The sequence below is a fragment of the Glycine soja genome, chromosome 11 (assembly GCF_004193775.1).
Source record: "Glycine soja cultivar W05 chromosome 11, ASM419377v2, whole genome shotgun sequence".
NCBI lineage: Eukaryota > Viridiplantae > Streptophyta > Magnoliopsida > Fabales > Fabaceae > Glycine > Glycine soja.
This window is the reverse complement of record NC_041012.1, coordinates 5,868,485-5,883,113: the sequence shown is the minus strand read 5'-3', so window position 1 is coordinate 5,883,113 and position 14,629 is coordinate 5,868,485. Positions and strand designations below refer to the sequence as shown.

The following is a 14,629-nucleotide window of genomic DNA, read 5'->3' as shown; positions in this document are numbered from 1 at the left end:
TTAAAGGAAAAAAAATTAAAATTAAGCTCAAAATATTTTTGAGTTTTTTTAATTTGCTGTGAGTATTATTCAATGGCTGCGAAGTACAAGCTCCATGTCCTTAAAAAAAAGTACAAGCTCCATGTCTCTGATATCAGTTATATAAATGTTTCACGGCGCAAACAGAAAAGGCAAAGTTTGTTTTCGTATCACCAGTCTCACAACCCATTATCTGTAGCTGACAATAAAATGGCCCATGACAATATAGTATTCACAACATTCCCTCTCTTCTTTTTTCTCTTCGCTTCTGCGTTTTTTTATAATTTTGTATGAAAAATAGTTTCCCAAGGATCTACGAAAAAGTAAGGATACGAAGGTGAGAGGAAATATGGATATTTTATGTCAAAAAAAAAAAAGATGGATATTTTGAAAATATAAAAAAAAACTAAAAAATGGATGCTGTGAAGAAAAAACGGGGCGTGAATAAGATGGGCCCTAAAGTAATTTTATAGGAAAACTTACATCATTAATCAATTAAATAACACTTTAAATGTGATTTTAAAAAAAATTACAAAATATACTAATTTTTAATAAAATGATAATTAGTGATTGGTTAATAGTATATAAAAATCTTTATTATGTTAAAATAATTCAATTTGCCAAAACAATAGAAGGAACTTAGTTGATTCAAAACTACATACTACTAAATCTTCACGAGAAATTTAGGAAATTTGTAAACAGAAGTTGACTTCATCTATATTGATAGATCCTCAAAATTATTTCATGCAAGGCTGTTGCAATGAAGCTTGTACGTTCATAAGGAAGGTAAAAAATCCCATCATAGAAAAATTACAGGGCCGTAATCTATCTACACAGCGCATGACAGCAAAATAGATTTGCTGCTGCACAAAGTAGGGCATGATATCTGAGCAAGTGCAAGTGATATTAATTAGTAGACTTCGACATTCCATTGCTCTGCCTTCTTCAATTGCCTCTTGTACTCAATCCAATCAATACCTACACCACAAAAGCCAACTCAACATGATGAAACAAATTTCTCTGATTCTGGGCTAAGGTTATTTTTGGATAAATTTCTTAGTAAATATTTAAGGTAAACTGATTTGAACTTCTTCTATAAGTTATAATTAACTCATGGACTTAACTTTTATATATAGAAGCTCTTTCATTTGGTTTTTTTCAAAAGTTGAAGTCCATAAGTTAAATGGGAAAAATTCAATTCACTTTAACTTATTACTTGCTTCCCTTATAAGTGTTTGTGAGAGGAAATTTATCTAAAGTGGCCCTAAAGTTAAGTGATATTACCATCTTTTGCAGCCAATGAAACCATTATGTCATCTATACCCTTTTCCATTCCCTTCAGTCCACACATATAGACAAAAGTGTTATCTTTCTTCAGTAATTCCCATAACTCTTCTGCATATTGAGCCATTCGTGTTTGGATGTACATTTTCTCTCCTTTTTCGTTTGTTTGCTCTCTGCTCACAGCAAAGTCAAGCCTGAAGTTGTCAGGTGCTTTCTCCTTCATCTTTTCAAATTCCTGCCCCACATATCAGCATATATGTATATAAGCCATCACATTCCAAACACCAAATCGTAGAAGTTCCTGAGTGAAAATTAAACTTTGCATGATTTATCTCACTCACCTCCTTATAAAGTAGTGAGCTGCTTGTGGGGACACCCAAGAAGAGCCATGCCAAACCATTGAACTACATAAATCATCAAATATGGTCACGTACAAATACATTTCTTATGCAGCAGACTTTATTTTGCCTATGGTTATTACTTATTACGTGATTAAAATATGTCGTCTTGTAAAAGATCCATAAAGAAATTTTTTACATGGAGTTGCAATAAAATTGTACAGACGTTTCATTGTTTCAATTACCAGGCATCAAGTTCATTTTACTGTAGACTAATTTATGAGCTTTATACATTACGACTTAATTATAATAGTTCTGATTCAAGCTATACTCCATTCAGTGTAAACTTACCTTGTAATCATCATGCTTCTCAAAGAACATTTTCCATAAAAATGAGCGGAATGGGGCAATTCCTGTTCCAGTTGCCAACTATATATGGAAAAAAAATTATAATCATCAATGGTAATGGTGAAAATCAAAACAGCAATCATGAATTTATGACTATATAAGAAAGGATTTAAATATTCCTTTTTCAATTAAGATGAAGACGGTTGGGTAATGTGTACCATGATGACGGTTGCATTAGGATCTTTTGGCATAAGCATTTCTTTACCAACAGGTCCAGTAATCTTTACTTCGGCTCCTGGCTTCAAGTCGCCTGAATAAACATGGCCAGAAGTGATTGTCATAAAATGTAAATATCCAAGGAAAAACCACACATTTTCTTGATTAATTATCTCAGATGAGAAATATAACTAAATTTCTTTTATAACATGCTGCGTTGTGGGAATTGTTTAACTTTAACATTCTTGATAATATTTTTTATTTAATAGATAAATATTTAGTATATAATTCGATTAGCAAATTAGCTTTAAATTTTTAATATAATTTTAACTTGATAAAATATAATGAAAAGAATAATTTGTATTTTAATAATTATATTACTTAATTTATTTGTAATAAATTTTATAAGTATCTTTTTTATTATATTTATTTGTTGCTTACTTGTTTGAAATAATATTCTCACTTCTTAATTTTATATCCACAAGAGAAAAAAAATTATCAGTAAAAGAAAAGAAAAAAAATTTAAGACCATTATTATTTATTTTAACATATTGAATGAATTCTTTTTATAACATGATATCATATTTATTACTATTTCATAAATATCATATAAAAACTAAAATCATTGATCCTTACACAAGAAATTTGAGCAAACTCCTTTGACAAGTTCTCCGTTTTCATTTGTGTACACAAGACGTTTCACGCATAAAGAAACCTGTTAGAAGGCATCATATTAGATGGTAAATAAGTTGGAAGTCCTAGGTGAGTTAAGAGAAAAATTGAGTAAGTTTAACTGCTATGATGCAATCCTTATAGAAAATTATATGTTAGCGCATATACATGTGGATTCAATCTCAAATTCATTTGGGTGGAAAATAAACAAGAGTTTGATAAGCGGATCAACATTCAACTAAGAATGACGCAGTCTTAATAAAAACTCTGAAAGTTTGAACTGTTAAATCCCAATTCCCTGCAACAATAATGCATAGAAATAGCATAATTGATTAGTTCTCCAAATTAAGAGTTAAGACTCACAGTTTTGGAATCTCCAAAATCACCAAGGGCACTGCTAGCAATTGAATACAATCTCAGCTTGTGAGGCTTGCCATTCTTGTCAACCCCATCAGGAATTACCCCGATTGATTGTCCTTCTCTGTAAGGAACTTCTCCTGAAATAATACAAATATACATATTTTTTTTAATTTACCCAAAAACCCTGACTTTTTAAAAGCGATCCATGTTATGATTAGTGACGGGAAAAAAAGGTAAAATTGAGAGAAAAATATTTAAGCACCTACCCTCAGTGCTGAAGACCATGTGCCAAGTTTCTCCAGGTGCATCATCCCCAGTGATCTTTGTGTTGAGAAGACACCTACCAATATATGGGTTCTTGGGTTTGAACTTGTTCACGATCACACCTTCCTCCTGTTTCTTTGATTCCTTTTCAACCTTAGCAGGTGCCTCTGTGGTCACTTGTGCTCTGATTGAAACTACCCTTCCACTGGTTGAAACATCTCTGTATTGCAACGAAACCTGCGAAACAAAACAACTAGGATCATACTCCAATTACATATTGCAGTGCTGAAATTGCTATCTGTTGATTCAATACATGTTTATGGAGTATACCTTCTTGAAGACAATTCTATCTGGGGCAGTGATAGAGGTTCTGCTTGAAAGAGAAGTGGACTTGGTGGCTGGAAAGGACACTGCAGCAGTTACCGCAGTAGCCATGTTGTAAAAACTAGAGACAGAGAAAGAGAGTGAATAATGTTTAATGAAGTGATGATGGAAAAAAGAGACTGAGGGCAAGGTCCGTTTTTTTCTGGTTGCACAGAAGATTTTAAGATAGGGTGGTTGAGATTTGTAAGCCAATGCAGTAGCAGATGTGAGGATAAGTTTATATTTGTAATGTATGGCACTCAACCCTGCATGGACCTTTTTAGCCTTTAGGGTCTTTGACTATGCGACCACAAGATTCGAATGTTAGAGGGCAGATCGGAAAAACTAACCTTATTATTATTTTATTTTTACTGTATCTTCCCTTCTCCTTTGGGCGAGTACTCTAGAATTCAATGGAGCTTTGACCCAAAATGCGCATGCACCCAACATAACTAGGCCCATAAGCCATAAGCGCATGACTTCAGCATTTTTTAACCAATAAGAAATACACTATTTCAAATATAATTTTTCTAATCAGTTTAGAATTAATTGAAAACTATTAAAATCAAGAAAGAATTATGAAATGTGATGAAAAATTCACACAATTTTGATATTGGTAAAAAATGAAAATGAAAGGAAAACAGTAAAAAAAATATAGGTTATTTGATATAAATTAATGAAAATAGCTAGAAAGAAATAAAGTTAAAGCTTTTTTTCCTATTTGATTATGTAAGAAATAAAGGAAAAGAAAATATGTATAAAAAAGATTGATATGTTAAATATCTCTAATAAAATAATTAATATATCAAAGTAAGATTATTATGGGAGAACCAAAATACTTTCGCTTTCTTTTCTCCTCTAATAGAAAAGAAAAGAAAGAAAACATGATCCAGGTAGGAATTAAACATTAAGAAAGCAAATTTTGTAATTTTTTCCATGCACCCTTCTTCCATCCTCGTCTTTTCACCACTTTAAATGATGCTCCATGTCGCGCTTTCATGCAATCTTTAGTTGATATAAATGCATTTAACAATTGCACTTGTATTCACTAAATGCGCATCACAGCCGTTCAAACGACACTCATGGGATGTAATGATGAATCCATTAGTTTTTAATTAATTAATTTCAAACCAGGAGATAAATTCAATAGTCAGAAAAGCAACTGAAGAGAGGTTGCAAGAGAAATAGCGGGAGAGCATTCAGATGGAATGTTTCCTAGCTAGCTAGTTCTTTTATCTTTTCGTGTAGTGACGCAAATATGGCCCCATACATGTGCATTTTTCTATAAGTTTCAGTTCTTAAAGGAGCCAAATCCCTCAAAAGTAGAACTGCATTTATGTGCGCTCACTGTTACTAGTCTAGATTTAATGATTTCTTGTACAGTTGATCATTCTATATGTGAATTATATATGAACTCCAAGGAACAAGATCATAAGTTCTTGTAAGCAAAAGGTCACCTACTTTTTTTTCTTTTTTTTTTTTTCTATAAATTGGGTTGAGAGGATCTTTCCTATGACTATGAGTTTGTAAAATAGTAATGTGATGACAAGATCGCCTTTTTTTTCCTGTAAGCAAAAGACATCTTATTATTAAATCACACAATTCATATAACTTTCATAACATCTCTCTTATTTATCTATATAATTTTCTCCATTCTATGAGTTACAGACATAGTAAAATACGATAACAAATACGAATTTTGACTTTTGCAAATGTTGGAGGGCGTTGCAACCAGTGCACGAAAAGATCTTGGCCTTTTGCAAATTACGAATATTTTCTTTTCTATACACTTTATTTTTTAGCAAAACTTTTTCTATATATACGTTATATTAATACTACAACAGTAAAAAAAATTTATAACAGCATCATGTTTTAAATGTTAAGATACAGAGAATGAAACATTTTCAACATATTAAAATATTTTGTAACGTTGGTTAAGGGATAAAAATTCATCGATCCAACATCTTTGAAGTTGGGGATTGTTATATATTTTAATTTCTTGGGTGTTTATGTTGATATAAGTATTACCTTAGGAAAATGACGAGACTTTGTTTATATCACTCTCATAATGACATGGAACAGAGGTGAGAGTACTGCCATTTTGTGTGGAAGCTACGTGCCATAATCTCTTTTACAGTGTGCTAGGAATATGATGATTTCGAGGGTAATGATGAGAAGGTTGATTTCATGCATTTCAAAAGGTTATTTCTAGCAGCTTGAAACTCGCTATGCATGGCATTTTTGTTTAGAAAGATTCTGTAAACTGTATTGCAATACATAGGGAGAGCCATATCAACTTTAGACAGCTTCTATAATCTGTATTGCGATCGATATATAAGGAGAGACATGTCTACTTTATTAGCGGGGCATAGAGTGAATCACAATTAGGAGACAATATTTGAATCCCTGATAGGAAAGTTAGACAAGTAATTAGAAACCCGTTTTGCAAAAAACATCTATTAAAGAGTAATCTTATTCACATATCAACTCATACCATGATTTATATAATTTGTTTATGTTTATCTCACTTAATAATATTATTTATTATTATTTTTTGTTAGTATAATTTTATTTTATAAATTATTGTATAAATAACATTTAATGACCCACGAACACACAACCACAAGTTCGGAAAATGTCACTGCCAATTAATAATAATAATAACTTTTGAGGTAGCACTAAAAATTCTTTTTTGACCAACATTTTCTACCGTTACGGCCGTCCTATTTGGATAATATGTTGAGTAAAATGTTTGTAAAACCATCCTAGCTAATACGGTCAATCAGCCGGAATAGGGTGGAGTCTTACTTTTTTGAACCAATTTATTCCGAATTATGCAATCAGTACGTAGTAAGACTCCAAGACTAATTCCAAATTAATTAGCAGCAGCAACAAAAGGGTTTCCAAATTATTGTCTAAAGTGGTGGAAAGGTTGCAGACGATAGAAGCTATTTTCATGGTGTTTTGGAAGACTGCAAGATCACTGCGTTATGCTTGATATAGATCAGCTTTCACTTTTCATGATTTTTGTTGTATGGAGGATTTTCCAATCAACTTTTACCAAGTTGAACATGATGTAATGGCTTTAGCCCATACAATTTCCAGTCTTAATAAAATTTCCTCCGGTCCCATTTCTCAAGAAAAAAAGAACATTTGTCTTTGTTAAATGACGCAAGGAACAAAACAGCAACACGACCACAAGTCCAGTACATCTTTCTTTAGAGTATATTCAAAGAACCTGTATCTGCCATTGGTACACAAAAGCTTATAGGAGAAGCTTGTAGAGAAAACTAAAAGAAGAAGAATGAAAAGAAGGCCAAATTATCATTGAATGAAAGTTAACTTACAATGATTAGTTATTACAGTTTATATAATCAGTTATAAGAGTAACTAACAATTGTAACTAACTAACTAATTCCAACTCAGGTTACATGATGATCAAGCTAACTCTTATCAACTAAGCTAACTCTAACTCTAGTTACATGATAATCTTGATTGGAAAATAGACCAACACAATAACAAATTCTATAATAAAATAATAAGTAATTAAAATAAATTCTTTCAAACTTATAAAAACTGTGAGAAATACCTATAAAATATAGAAAGTAAAATAGAAATAAAAAAAAAAATAAAAGACATAATTTGTAAAAAAAACCTCTACATCTAAGAATAAAAATTACGGATCATCCAAGAAAAAAAAATAATTTCACTATAATCAATAAAGATTAAGAGAATCTCTAACAAATGCACTAAAACGTGTTACAAACAGTCAAATCAAAACAAATATCTAATTGATATAATAGATACAAAAACATAAAAACTCTAAAATATAAATTAGATTGTGAAACACTTATCTCTCAACAGATATATGTGTGAAATAGTAAAAATGATAATTAAACAAGACCTAGGACATAATATGATCTTGCGAATATTGTTTCTTCTCTCTAGCCAGTTCTGGCTCCCAAGGTAACGAAGCAATCTACATATTTTGATTTGAATCGGATCGCTATTTGGCATGCTATATAAAGGCGACCACAAACGCAAATAGTAGAAACTACAGCAATAGCAATGGCTTTAACGTTGATGTTTGAGCTGTCCGCGTGACCTCCGGAGTTTTCCACCGCCGGTGAATGTTTCTTCTCTCCCTGCTTGATTTCACCACAAGGAAATTTAAACACCCATTTTTTTTTTAAAAAAAAAAAGTACTACAACTTGTTGTAGTGTATATAAGACCAGAGATAGGATCATTTGTTTTACACTAAAACTTATTTCTTATGTATATATATAAAAAAAAAAGAACGAACTGTGATAGAAGAATGGACCTTTTTGAACAGAAAGAGATGGTATAGTGAGTAGCATAGCAAGTGAAGTTGGCACGTTCGTTAGAATAGACAGTGGCCTGAGGGCATTCTTTCTTGAAAAACTGGGAATCCCGTCTTTTGCAGGCGACGCACTCTCCGTGTTCTATAACCTTCCCCTCTTCTGGACACGCCAACCCGTTGGATGGCATTTGTTCTTGCCTCTCCACGGTTGAACCCTCACGGGAAGATTGAAGCCGTAGACGAGGCTGATGTGGTAGTAGTCAAGTCCGCCGATACCGTTCAGAGTGAAATCCACAAGAGTAACCGGCGAAGCGGGGATGCTTCCACCGCTGCATTCTATGGCGGAGGAGGAGCTGCAGTCACCGGTTATGCATGAGAACTTGCCGGTATTGTCGGAACAGAGGGTCCGGACCAATCAGACGGCATATACAAGGTGTTGGATTGCCCTGATTCGAGGGCAAAACCGGTACTGCTGATGGAGACTTGTGAGGAGGTTCTGTGGGCAGTTAAAATGCCTGGCCAAACTGTATAGCTGCACTCGGTTCTTATGATAAATTTCGCGCCATGCGAAGTTGTATATTGTACAATATATTCAAGACACGGTTTCTTATACCTGATAGGACGAAAGTGATGAATACTACTGAAATTTGAAATGCAGTGCCATATATTGTCTCCAGCTTCTTACACCCATACCTAGTACACTTCTAGTTTGGTAAGCTAGTTAGTTGATCCTTGGACGTTGCAATGTTGGCCGTTGGTGTATATATATGAACGCTGGAACTTCCCTTCAATGTTCCGGGTCTGGTACTCGGTACCCCCAACGACGAATTATCTATCAACTCTTGGTGTGCTCTTTTGCAATTATTAGCACACTTTTCTGTATATGCATGTTTAGACTCATCCATGTGCTTAGTCTCTTTTGTGTCTTTGAATTTAAGTGGCCTTTTGGGGGTTTCTAAACTTCACTAATGGGGCAATATACTAGTATTTGATATGGATCTTTATAATATTTTCATTTCATGATAAAATATTAATGTGTTTTAATTTTTAAATGTTAAAATATATGTTTTTATCACAAATTATATATAAAACATATTAACAAATATATTTTAATCACAACAGGTTTTCAGATTTTATATTAATCTAATTTGAATCCACGAACAATAGAGTGTTTGAAAATCTTTTACAAAATTGTGTCTGAAACAAAAATATATCAACGGATTATAATTTTTATTTTTAATCTGTTAAATTTGTATTAAAATGAGTGTCACAATATTTTTAAATTCAAATTAAACATGCCCTAAAAAAGTGATAGTCATATATTATGAGAAACTCAGAAAATAAGCTGTTACTAATATATAGCTATAGGCTATGCACTCAAAACGCACCTGTTCTTCTCAAGACAGCAGTCTAGCTCTCCAATAAGGATTTCTCTAAAGCAGAAATCAGAACCGTTAGATTATTGGATAATCTGTGTTGATGTTGCAGAATGATGGCCGGAGGAAAATATGCTGCAGAGGATTAACAAAGAAATATGCTATTTTCAAGTCTGAGGAATGCGTTAGTATTCATGGAACACGACCTTATCCTTATGTTTGAAATGAGGAAAGAGAATGGAAAGAAAATAAAAAATTTGAAATTTGAATGGGAAGGAAGATGAAAGGAAATCAATTTTTTTATTTTTACAAGTTAATTTTTCTTTTCTTTTACTTTCTATTTTTTTCTTTAATTCAAACAAACTAAATTGTATCGTGTTTTCTTTTTTTCCCTATCAAACATTACATACATTTCTTAGATTAGAAATTAAAATATTATGTAATTATAAAAAAGTAATAATTAATTTTATTAATATGATTAATAGAAATTAATTAATTAAATGTACTATTAATGAAATATAAAAAAAAATTATATTTTTTACGGTGACTTGTAAGATAGATTTTGATTCATTTTATACTAGCATTATTAATCTAAGTAAAAGCTAAGAAGTATCGATAAAATGTATACAAAATATGTAAATATTATAATCTAACATAATAAAGCACAAGGATGGGCAAAGTCAAACATCCCGCCGAAAATATTGCATGTTGTGGGTGATAACGGTGAAATATAAGCAAATTTGATAGTCAATCTTAGTTAAAAATGATTGTAATTTTTTTATTTTAGTGTTGTTTTTAATGAAATAAAAAAAAATTAATATCTTTGTTATTTTTTATCAACAAAATTTAAAAGAATAAGATTTCAAGTGCTTTAGAGGAAAATTGGTATAAAAATTAAAATAAAAAACCTTGAAGAAAAATATGAAGAGTTGAAAAGTCCGCTTAACGCGCAAGACAGGATTAGCGCGCATTCTTGCTTAACGCGCAAGACACGCTTAGCGCGAAAAAGGTCCACGAAGAAGTCCAAAGGCGTGTTTAGCGCAAAAACCCGCACCAAGCCTAGAGTCCACGTGAAAATTAAGCTATTTAGTTTCTATATAAGGATGAGGAAGCAAAAGGACACCGACTCTCAGAGCTCTCCAATGCAGAAATCCAACGTCCGAGTCTCTCCTGTAAGGGAAACCCTCTTTCCTTAGCCATTCACCCATTTCTTATATTAGTCATCTATCACTTTTTTCCATCTACATCAACCCCCTAAACTATAAAGTCTCTCATGGCCATGAGAGGCTAAACCCAAATTGTTGGATACCTGAAGGCCAAAACGCTTGTGATGTAATCTTTTGTCTATTATCTAATTAATGTTATTTTGTTTCCATTATTCTTTTCTGTGCTTATTTATTGTTGTGGTCTGACCACCCGTATACTGTTTAGAAGGTACTAAAAATGGTTATTTTCTAAAAAATTGGGGAAGATCGAGTATCTTAATAAATTGACTGCTAGAAATAGATTGATATTTATTTTGTCCACATAATTTTGCATATATTCTCTTAATGCAGTTGGTTATCTTATTTCATTATTTGGAGAAAATAATAAATAAACTAAGTTATTCATGCGAGAAATCAAAGATAGGATAGTCAGTCAATGCGAGTGGAAACAAGAGACTCATTAATTAGAGAAAATTAATTACATTATATCATAAGTAGTTTTAACAGACCCTTAACGTTAAAGTTATTGTTTAATTTTCTTGTTATTTTTTTTTTTACCTTCTCTACTTCAAATTTAATATTATCTTATCTTTTATTCATCTTATCTTATGTTTCTTTATCTTCTATCTTCTTTTATCTCTATCATCTTTTAATTCAAATATTTTATCTTTTCTATCTTATATTTTTTATCTTTAAATATTTATCTTATCTCCTATCTATTATTTCCTTATCTCTTGCTTTTAAATTGAATTTGCATCAATCTAAATTGCAAATAAAATTCATGTGAATTCGACACTCGGACTTCTGAATACTTTACTACTTGTCACAAAATTGGGTTTACATACCAAACTTAGCTAAGGGGTTAACTATATGCTTTCTTTTATTTTTAACAAGCATACAACAAAACAAACTAAAAACGCCAAAGGTAAGTCACCCAATTGAGTCAACAAAGCATATCAATATAAATAAAATGCCTTTGTATGCTTGTACTCTCATAAATCTTGAGCTACACCCATTGGGTATTCTCAACACATGTATACATGCAGTGACATCTAATTGATTATAACAGATATATGCAGTAAATTAATTGTCTGCAATCTTCTACTAGTGTTAGAACATAATGCTCGCCATAAGTTATAAGTTACTTTGCGATAAGGTCTCATATATCACGTGCGCTAGATCAAAAGGAATAGAAGAGAGATTATACCATTAAATTCGGCTTAGTAATGGAAATTCGAGTGTGTAGGAGATCGTAAATTATTGTTTAAAAAAATTATTACAATTAGAGACAAATGACAACTTCCTAATTTTTGACAAAAGGCATATATCACAATTTGAATTTGTAAAAATAAAATAATACGAAGTATATCACAATTTCAATTTACAAAAAGTGTATTTTTGTTGACTTGTTGTAAGCATATTTAAACAAACTCACTAGGCATTCCATTGTAGTTGCAAGCATATGTTAAGAATATCAGTTACAACTTACAAAAAAAAAAGTCAAATTGCAAGTAAATTCAATACACGCCCAAAAGTCTAAAAAAATGAATGAAGCCAGACACACACTGTCATATCAATACACTGAATACAATTATTTGTTAGATGTTCATTGCCTGGTCATTGGTCAAGATCAGTACATATGACCATGGCTGGGTTGCTTGCTGATCAGATGATCGAGCATTTACTTTACTTGTATCCAGCTTGTCAAAAAGATCATCACCGGGTTGTTTATCTGAACATTACAGTTTACAAGGATAAAATCCCTTAAGCGCTACAGTCTCATGTTTGAAACAAAAAAAGAAAAAGGTCAGTTTCTCACCTGCATTGAACTTCAAAATTGTATCATACTCCATTCAGTATATTTTTTCAAAACTCAATTAATTAATTGATTCATTAACATTAAAAAATTATTTAATTTAATAATAATAAATTTGTCTTAAATTTATATAATATCATAGTATAAACCTAGAGAAATGTTTATGACAGTTAGAAGAGAATGTTCCAAAAGAAAGTCAGAAAAAAAATTGTTGTTAAAATTGTTGTTAGTATTCTTAGATCTAACTCAATGATACAAAATTAACTTATAAGTCATTGAAAAGAAAACTGGTTTATATACGTAGCAACATAAAACTGAAGAAGAGCACATCTACCACAATTAGCTTAAAGAAAATAAAATGTACAAAAGGGAGAACAGTGGGTGAGGGACAGAAGAGTCTAAGCACGACTAACAATTGTTAGGGTTACACTATAGTTTCATAACGGAAGAAGGATGCACACCTAAATTGCAATGTGATCGCAGTAGGCAGTAGCATTTGCTTCCCAAGGGATATAATTCAAAGAAACTGAGTAAGCGTGTGTGTGTGGTCGACTAATAATTTGATTAAATATTCATTTGAATAAATTCTTTTAAAATTAGAGTTTATTAATATACTTTACGGTAAATTTTAATATAATAAGATATGATAAAAAGAAAGTGACTTTCTTTTTTTAGATTGATTGTAATTACAATCAATGTAGAAAAATATCTTTTTATATTATATTTATAATTAATATAAAATTTATTTTTCGATAGTGATAATTATAATCGATATTAAAAATTAAATCATTTATCTTTTGTCGGTGATAATAAAATGCATAATAAAAAATTTGAATGATAAAATTTATAAAAATAAAACTTAAAATTTACAAAATAATAAAAATTAAATGTTAAAATTTACCGTTAAACTAAAATGAAATTAGCTTAAAGAGGATAAAAATACTGAAAGGGGGAACGGTAGGTTGGTGACAGAAGAAGTTTTTTTTTTTTTTTTTCTTTCAAGGAAGGTGACAGAAGAAGTTAAAACTTAAAGAAATTAATTTTAAAAGAAGAATATCAATTAAAAAAGTTATTTCTGAAAGATGACAGGAGTTAATTCAGATCAACTTGTTTCATATGGCAATCAAGCTATTTTGGTCCTTGTAATTTACTAAAATGAAATAAAAGAAAAAGTAAATTTATCTTAACTTGCGTATCGAGATAATGATTAGTAAAATTTGTAAGTAATACATTGTAAAATTAATATACATGGTTAATCATTTAAATATTAAGAATACATATTAAATGAAAAATATCAAAGATCCTGAAAAAAAGAATCTGTATATAATTATTTAAAATAAAATAGGGATTTTCAAATCTGTGAGATTACAATACAGACAGACCAACTGAAAGTAAGAAAGAATAGCCGTAAAAATCAGACCCACTCTGTCTGAATTTGGTGCACTTGCTTTTCTTAGAAATGCAAGAGTAATAATATGCTGCATTACAAACAGACCAGACCAACTGAATGTAAGAAAGAACAACAGTAAGACACAAGGTCTGCACTCTGCACTGACAAAACACAACTACCAACTCTCTACTAGCTCGGTAAGACATAGGATTACCAATAATAAAACAAAATCAAATCATACCCACTCTCTCAACTCCCTGGCTTGCTTTTCAAATGGAGGGCTCTGCCATTATTAACACCTAAATCTAATGGTTCAAAGTTTTTCTTTTAACATATATTATTAAATTTTACTTGCAACTATTAAAATAAGAAAAAAAATGAAAATTAAATTATATTTTGGATAAATAGTTATTTCTATCCTCAATGTGTAGAGTGTTGACAAATTCGTCTCTGAATGTATCATGTAGGTTCTTTAATTAACAATGGATGGATAAATTTATCACACTTTTTTACTTTTGAAGATTAAAATTTAAATTTTTATCTTTCGATGACGAATTTGTCAACATTATATATATTTAGAGACGAAAATAATTATTTATTCTTAAATTTATAAAAAATCATGAAAAAAAAAATAAATCAAAAGTTAGAAAACTGATC

General features: G+C 31.0%; 1 protein-coding gene across 1 annotated transcript; it reads right to left on the bottom strand.

The window, feature by feature from the left end:
* Positions 1 to 700: 700 nt before the first annotated feature.
* Positions 701 to 4,083, bottom strand: LOC114377400 (ferredoxin--NADP reductase, leaf isozyme, chloroplastic-like). Its single transcript, XM_028335882.1, has 9 exons — positions 3,831 to 4,083; positions 3,503 to 3,737; positions 3,240 to 3,373; positions 2,841 to 2,919; positions 2,207 to 2,298; positions 1,992 to 2,069; positions 1,644 to 1,706; positions 1,303 to 1,537; positions 701 to 996 (listed from the first exon to the last, which is right to left on the bottom strand). Exons 1-9 carry the CDS (start codon positions 3,933 to 3,935, stop codon positions 929 to 931), a joined length of 1,089 nt encoding a protein of 362 aa, XP_028191683.1. The 5' UTR covers positions 3,936 to 4,083; the 3' UTR covers positions 701 to 928.
* Between the last annotated feature and the right edge of the window lie 10,546 nt (positions 4,084 to 14,629).